The sequence below is a fragment of the Cucurbita pepo genome, unplaced genomic scaffold, assembly GCF_002806865.2.
Source record: "Cucurbita pepo subsp. pepo cultivar mu-cu-16 unplaced genomic scaffold, ASM280686v2 Cp4.1_scaffold000480, whole genome shotgun sequence".
In the NCBI taxonomy this organism is placed as follows: domain Eukaryota; kingdom Viridiplantae; phylum Streptophyta; class Magnoliopsida; order Cucurbitales; family Cucurbitaceae; genus Cucurbita; species Cucurbita pepo.
The window spans coordinates 1786-10238 of NW_019646710.1; the positions used below are offsets into that span (position 1 = coordinate 1786).

Sequence of the window (8453 nt, forward strand, 5' to 3'; positions counted from 1 at the left end):
CTACCGATGTTGAATAATCAGTGGATGAGTTTGTGGTTAGGGGAAAAATACCACTCGAACCCAGAGCTAGCTGGTTTTCCCCGAAATGGGTTGAGGCGCAACAGTTGACTGGACATCTAGGAGTAAAGCACTGTTTCGGTGTGGGCCGCGAGAGCGGTACCAAATTGAAGCAAACTCTAAATACTGGATATGACCTCAAAATAACAGAAGTCAAGGTCATCTAGTGAGACGATGGGGGATAAGCTTCATCGTCGAGAGGGAATCAGCCCGAATCACCAACTAAGGCCCCTAAATGACCGCTCAATGATAAATGAGGTAGGAGTGGAGAGGTGACTCGACAAAATAGAATAATATNGAATTGAGCCAACTTGGTTATAAAGCCCATGCTGCTGCTCAGAAACAGTGAAATTGACATTGAAAACAGCAACTCATTAGCATCCTCGGAGCTAAACATGGTCAAACATCATCTCCCATGTTCTTGGCATGACACAAGATGAAAATCATGTAGCATTACATAGGGAGATATTGCATTAATTGCACACGATAAATCATACAATATAAGGTGGTGTGGTGGGGGAATGACCGAAGATTTGTTGTTCCAGATGGACATAATTCTACATGACAAAACTCAAAGCAACCCAATATGTAATCAACCAAAGCACATTCATAAACCCAGAAATGAATAACATCATCACTTCACAATGTAAAACAAACACCACAAGAAATTCATAACCAGGAGGAGGCTTCTTATTTAGCCCGGCTGTTGAAAACATCGAGACCCATTTCAGTTGGGTCAGTAGCTTGCAGCTCAATTTGAATGCCATCCAATTCTCTCCTGAACTTGTCCTTTGAACTTGCGTAGATCATCTTGCTTCTTACCTTTGATATGTCCGGAGACCTTTGCAACAACAAAAGAATATGGTGATGATTAGTGATAGAACTAACTACACGTTTTTTTTTTTTTTTTTTTTTTGATCGTAACATTACCAAGCAATGAAGAAAATTCTGCTCTTCTGGACATTCTCTTTAGTGAGGAAGTCAAAATCATAAACCGCGTATCGGCATTCATCAGCAGGAAGACAAGCTGTGAAATCTTCATAGCTTTGACTTGGCTCGCCAACTTTTTCCACAATCACTTGCTTTTGCTTCTCTTCAATCTTATATACAATGTATCTGTAAGTTCTCTTGGTTTTCAGCTCTAAGAACTTAAGCTTACATTCATCATGTACAGCCATACCGGATGCCGCATTAGCCTGAAAAATAATTTGGAAGAAAATGATAACACAGCTTAAGAGGAAAGAACTCAAAGATGTGAACACTAGGCATAGGAAAAATCAAATACTTATAAAGGTTATCGTAACGACCAAGCCCATCGCTAGCAGGTATTGTCTTCTTTGAGTTTTCTCTTTCGAGCTTCCCCTCAAGGTTTTTAAAACGTGCATGTTAGGCAGAGATTTCCACACCCTNCGAGCTTCCCCTCGAGGTTTTTAAAACGTGCATGTTAGGCAGAGATTTCCACACCCTTATAAAAAATGTTTCGTTCTTCTCCTCAAACGATATGGGATCTCACAATCCACGCCCTTTGTGATCCAGCATCCTCGCTGGCACTCATTCCCTTCTNTGCTAGCACTCATTCCCTTCTCCAATCAATATGGGACCCCGAATGTCATGCGAGGCATGATCATCACCATTATCATTATGATCTCCACATGGTCCTTTTAGAGTCTATTCTTCTTCTTCACAAATTCTCCGCAATGAGAGATAACATTCATTGGTTGGTATCGATGAGTTGCCAATTGGCTATTGCATAACATTTTGATTCTCAAAAGATGGTTATAGCATTCGAGATTTGCTGTAATATTGAAAATTGAAAGTGGGCATCACAATAAANTTCACAAATCCTCCGCAATGAGAGATAACATTCATTGGTTGGTATCGATGAGTNACAAATTCTCCGCAATGAGAGATAACATTCATTGGTTGGTATCGATGAGTTGCCAATTGGCTATTGCATAACATTTTGATTCTCAAAAGATGGTTATAGCATTCGAGATTTGATGTAATATTGAAAATTGAAAGTGGGCATCACAATAAAAATATCAAAAACCAATTTATTTCCAATTCTTCCCTATATTTATCCTCGGCCGTTGGGGGCTTCTTTGGTCCACTGACTATGCTGCCGCCAACCAATTATCATTGGCCCCATATTCAACAAGCACATGCACTCGATCTACTTCACAATATTACCATTCTGATAGTACACGCAAAATATCGCCATCTTTCCACCAACCACTAAACATCATCTCAATCACTAAGAAAACACCAAACTAAAGAAAATTATAAATTATCAATTTCGGATGACTAAGGAACGGCGTCAATCAGTAAAATNATATAAACTATCAATTTCGGATGACTAAGGAACGGCGTCAATCAGTAAAATCCCGATCACATCCAAGGAAACGAACTATTNATCCCGATCACATCCAAGGAAACGAACTATTTCCGAGTATTTTCGATGTTACTGAAATCAATCCTAAACGAAATCTAAATCAATCAAAACCGATCCAGCGCAAATCGGACAAAAGAAAACTAAAACGATCTGGATCAGAAAAATCGAATAATACAGATCCACACCCCGCAGGCCCGGAAAATCAAATCTACCAGGCATCACAGATCAAGATAGAGCAAGAAGAACAGAAACAGACTATAAATCAAGAAAAAAAAAATACGAAAAAGCAAAAGATAAAGAAATCCGCAAATGAAGAAGAATCAGTGAAAAGAGGCTCACCATGGCTGAAGCTTGAGTAGGGAAAGTGAATCAGAAGATCTAGGGAGAGGAACGAAAGACGGGAAGAACAATCTCTCTCTAGCTCTGTGAAGAAATTCGCGAAATGTTCGAGATATTCTTCTCTCTCTGTTTCTATGTTCTTCTTGGTAAACGATGGCTTTACTTTTTTTCCACAATATCACGATGGCCGTCGACAGCGGAGTTTGAGCAGCATTTCCAATGAAATTTCAACACGTGTCCTCTTACGAAATGACTGTTTTACCCCCATTGTAATGTTGCTTTCTGGCACTGTTTCCATACCTATGGAGTTTAAAATTAATTAAAAGTTAAATAAATATATGAAAATTAAAGTACGTATTATAATTGGTTTATTTGTTTAAATAATTATGTTTTAAAATTATTTAACGTTGTTATTATAAATTTAATATTAAAAAAAAAAGTTATTATATGATGAAATTACATTAATAAACATATATTTGAAAAGATTGATAATAGAAGAACGTTGTTTCATTTTTTTTTCTTTTTTGGCCAAACCTTAATGATAGTTTAATTATAATAATAATTATTATTATTATTTTCTGTGTCAGTTTAATTAAGATATAATCATAATTTGCATGCAATAATTATAGTATTACGTAATTAAAAGAAGTATTCAAGGCTTGTAAATATTTAATGGAGAATTTATTTTGACTATGTAATTAAAATAGTTGTGTATTATTATTATTATTATTATTATTATTATTATTATTATTATTAATAATAAGTTTATAAACACTATCAAGTACATTAATGAACAGAGATCGCAATCATGAGAATAGAATGATTAAAAAAGACTTAAAAAAATTGAAAGTTACTATCTATATCAACAATTTGTACCTTCATTTTCGATCTTAAGAATATGATGATTAAGAAAGAGTTAGAAAACTTTTATTTTGTATTAAACTAGAAAAATGAGTAGATCAATAGTTTCGTTAAAAAAGGTAAGAGATCGACTGAGTACAAGTTATATCATGTGATAAGAGTTCATATAACCCTATTGATTGAGGTCATCTAGACTCTTCCTATACATGTCTCAAGCTCGCACCTAAGTGAAGGAAACTATAGAGGACGAAGCCAACCACAACAAACGATCCCTTTCATAATCAATACGAGGACTAAGGTTGTCCCAACGGTCCTATCGTGGGTAAATTGTAAGGCTTAATCAATGATAATTTCTTATGAAGATAAGAAGTTTACTAAAAACTAAAGATGACCGAACCAAAAGAAGGGAAATAAGAGTTGAACAAGATATAAAGAAAGAACTCGGGCATAGAATCAACAAAGGAGTTCATAAGGTCTATAATGAATAAACGAATTGAGCAAGCTCAATTTCTTGCCAGAGCTATCGAGAACCACTTATAGATTTATGCAATTAAAAATAAAATCGTGTACAAATAAAATACGTGAAGAAGTTAATCACTTTATATTATTATTAGATTAATAGTTGATAATAATAAAAAAAAGGTATAACTAATTTATTTTATGAATTGTATTAATTACTTAATTTCTGAAAGCTTTAAGATTCATTGAATAATATTAATTAATGTAAACCATAAGCCTAAAATAATTAGTTTATTTTGTGAATTATTGGTAGAGGACAAATATTTTATCTATGAAAATAATAATAAATACCAATATTGATATATTTTTTTTGGTTGATGGTGACAGCCTATTTGAGTTGACCCACCTAATCTATGTAATCTTAAATAAGATGTATGACATAATATAAATAAATAAATAAGAGATAACACCTAATCTTATCCATTCATATATATATATATATATCTTTTTTTTTTTTTACTAAATTACAAATTGAATATATCTCATAATTGTCTTTTATCCACTAAAAAATTTAATTTTTTTTATCCAACTTAAAAATTAATATATTTAAAGATTTGGGTCTTTGATATTCTTATATTCGAGGCCCTATTCTTTTATAAACATATTAATTTAACTCTACACGCATTGAATCATATTATAAATAAAATTGGACATAAATAGACATGCTTTAAGATTTTTATTTACATGAAAAATATCATATCAGTCTACATCAGGTTCATTTGACACTGCACCTAACTATTTGTGACAAATTAATTGTATTATTATCATAGGCACCAAATCAATAATTTGACAAAAATGAATGTAGGGACTAAAATCAAACACATCCTATTCTTAAAATGCTGGCAATGAGAATACATTATGAATAGAACTTTCATTAATTGAGTTTGCATTTAATTTAGTTTGCTATACATAATACAGATTCGACGTTACAAACACAAATAAATACTAAGAAAACAACATAAGCACAACTCAAACGATCAAACGTGGAGCAAAAAAAAAAAAAAAAATAAACTAACAAATTCCGTGGAAGTAAAAAAAAGGTAACTCTTACTGAGTTTTCTTTAAGGGACGGATGGATAGTGATAGTGATGAATGAAACAGATAAGTTAGCTAATTTAACAGGCGAAGAACATGTTTAGGAGTGATTTTGGAAGGATCAAAATCACTTTTGTCATGTTCTTTTTAGTAAATTTTGGACATGATGAAAGTGGTTTGGGTCATTCCAAAATCACTCTCAAACATATCCTAAGCTTAATTAATGTGGTTTCGTTTTCGTATACCAACCTGATCCTTTTGTCGCGTGTTATTCCATATTTGCAAAGTCGCTGCAGTTGCTCAGGAAGACGACATGTACATTTATGGTCATGCAAATTCTGGATTGAGTGCCAATGCTTCTCTGTAAATCATCTCCTTCATCTGCTCTTCATCCAGGTATTGTTGCTCAAACTCGAACGAGAATGGCTCGGGGCAAACTGGCTCATCGGCTACGTCGTGCAGTCTCTCTAGGTATGGATGTGCCAACGCATCTTCAACTGTTCAAAACAAAATTTGTAAAGTTAAACCAAGGAATGATGTGAAAAGGGAAACTATTTCAACAGCCATCTATTCTGAACATGAAGAGTATGGNCTCGAACGAGAATGGCTCGGGGCAAACTGGCTCATCGGCTACGTCGTGCAATCTCTCTAGGTATGGATGTGCCAACGCTTCTTCAACTGTTCAAAACAAAAATTCGAGAAGTTAAACGAAGGAATGATGTGAAAAGGAAAACTATTTCAACAGCCATCTATTCTGAACATGAAGAGTATGGCCAGCAACAGCGAGGAAATGGGGGGAGAAATGATAGCACATGCATATCACAAATCCCAAATGACAACAATCAATCTTATAATATTTAGAATGAAAAAACTTGCAAGGCATTGTATTTTAGAAACGTAATGCTAAAGTTTAAACACATGGCCTCAAATGGCAATGTGAATTATCAACTTTGAACATTGAACCAATCCATGATATAGTTTGTACCTTGAAAGAAAATTGCAATGACTAAACCACACATTCTAATGACTAAACTATCATTAACATTGTATCTCACGAGCAATTAATTCATTCAAACCATCGAATGATTAAAGAATTGAGATTTGATAAATATTTACCAGTAATTCTCCTGGTTGGATCAAACGTCAACATTTTATCCACAAGATCAATTGCCAGAGGATGAACATGAGGGAAAACTGTTGCTAATGGCTGACGAGGATGTGGAGGTAGCTGCCGAAGATATCTTTTCGAGTCTTCGTTTCGAATAAAGCCAAGATCCGATTCGGTTGGTGTGCCAAGAAGCTGATAATTAAAATGATACAAGGAGAAGGCAATCAATTTCAGAACAAATNGCCAAGATCCGATTCGGTTGGTGTGCCAAGAAGCTGATGATTAAAATGATACAAGGAGAAGGCAATCAATTTCAGAACAAATGAAAGAACATTAGCTTTTTTTAGTGGAAAAATAGAACTTGACAATCATTGGCCAAACTCAATATCCGAAATGGAAACTGATGAAAACTATCCAAACAGAACCAAGAAATTATCTTTGACAGAGTGTCATAGTCAACAAAATTCAGATTATAAACTTAGAATGATCATATTAAGAGACATCACAAGAACTGTCCAGGAACAAAAATTCTCTGGAACATTTTCNCGAGACATCACATGAACTGTCCAGGAACAAAAATTCTCTGGAACATTTTCACATCANAGAGACATCACAAGAACTGTCCAGGAACAAAAATTCTCTGGAACATTTTCACATCAGCTAAATCTTTAATAGTCAAAATTGGATAGTCTATAACCAAAAAACTGCATAAACTCTGTATAGATTGTTTTACCTCAGTCAGTAAACGCATCTGATGCACATGATCCCTGCCTGGAAATAGAGGCCTTCTGTTCATAAGCTCCAAATAGATGCAACCAACAGACCATATATCAATAGCAGCTGTATAATCAGAGTTCAATAGTAACTCAGGTGCCCTATACCATCTTGTAACAACATATTCTGTCATGCTTTCATTTTCCGAAGTTGGACGAGCAAGACCAAAGTCACAAATTTTAAGATCACAGTTCGCATTAAGCAGTAGATTGCTCGGTTTCAAGTCCCGATGAATGACATTTGCAGAATGTATGTATTTAAGTCCTCGGAGAATCTGATACAGGAAATACTGCAAAGCATGCCAAATCTTATATTACAAGAGGAATAGTTGAAGAAGAAAAAAAAAATCAAAGGTGCAATTAACATAATCAATGATGAACAAAGTAAGGGACCTCGCCGTCCTACCTGACAATGCTCTTCCGATAAAGTTTGGTTCGAGCGGATTATTTGGTGAAGATCGGTGTCCATTAGTTCAGTGGAAATGTAGACATCACTGAATTCTCTCCGCAGAGGTGGAGGAATCACATCCCTTATGCCTATTACCTACATCAAATGAATCACAATCTATATGAGTGTGTGGCCCTAAAGAACAACTATTTAAAAACTTCCTTCAAATCAGGAAGTATAAAGAAAGCAAAATACCCATCATATAAAGTAGTTCCAATTCCAGTAAAGTATAATTCTAAAAAGTCAAATCCCATAAACTTCCCACAATCAACAAAATTATGCAGAACCAAATGCTACTATAGGTTATGGGTCAAATCACCAAGAATAATCTGTTCAATTGCATAAACAGACCGGCACATCACAATTGAATAGATTCAAAATGAACTTTCTAGGATTCTATCATGATTACCCACGCCACCAAGAACAACACAAAATTATTGAGATTAGTCAATCACCGCCAAGAACTATTCTAGACAAAAGAATTGATCGATCAATATTTTGCAATTCAACGACGCTGCGCGCGGTTAATGATTAAACACCGTCCAAAATCAGATGAACGCCCAATTGAATCCACAGACACAAACGGAAGAAATCTAAATCGCATGNACCAAATTGAATCCACAGACACAAACGGAAGAAATCTAAATCGCATGGATTAATCGAAACAACAATTATAGCAACTACAGGGATAAACTCNAAATCGCATGGATTAATCGAAACAACAATTATAGCAACTACAGGGATAAACTCCTCTCACATTTTCGTGATCCAAATGCCGGAGAAGCTTGATCTCACGGAGCGTCCGCTTCGCATCCATATGATTATCAAACGCGTTGGCAATCTTCTTAACCGCAACCATCTCGTTGGTCTCCGAATTCAAAATCGAACTACAAACAAACCAAATCCAACAAAAAAAAAAAA

At 34.8% G+C, this 8453-nt stretch overlaps 2 protein-coding genes across 2 annotated transcripts; both read right to left on the reverse strand.

Moving 5' to 3' along the window:
• Positions 1-408: 408 nt before the first annotated feature.
• LOC111785397 (actin-depolymerizing factor 2-like) lies at positions 409-2943 on the reverse strand. The gene is made up of 3 exons (XM_023665805.1): positions 2789-2943; positions 988-1253; positions 409-898 (listed from the first exon to the last, which is right to left on the reverse strand). The coding sequence occupies exons 1-3, from the start codon at positions 2789-2791 to the stop codon at positions 748-750; spliced, it is 420 nt and encodes a 139-aa protein (XP_023521573.1). The 5' UTR covers positions 2792-2943; the 3' UTR covers positions 409-747.
• A 2071-nt stretch (positions 2944-5014) lies between these two features.
• LOC111785398 (mitogen-activated protein kinase 3-like) lies at positions 5015-8445 on the reverse strand. Its single transcript, XM_023665806.1, has 5 exons — positions 8290-8445; positions 7491-7628; positions 7045-7374; positions 6320-6503; positions 5015-5700 (listed from the first exon to the last, which is right to left on the reverse strand). Exons 1-5 carry the CDS (start codon positions 8389-8391, stop codon positions 5531-5533), a joined length of 924 nt encoding a protein of 307 aa, XP_023521574.1. The 5' UTR covers positions 8392-8445; the 3' UTR covers positions 5015-5530.
• Between the last annotated feature and the right edge of the window lie 8 nt (positions 8446-8453).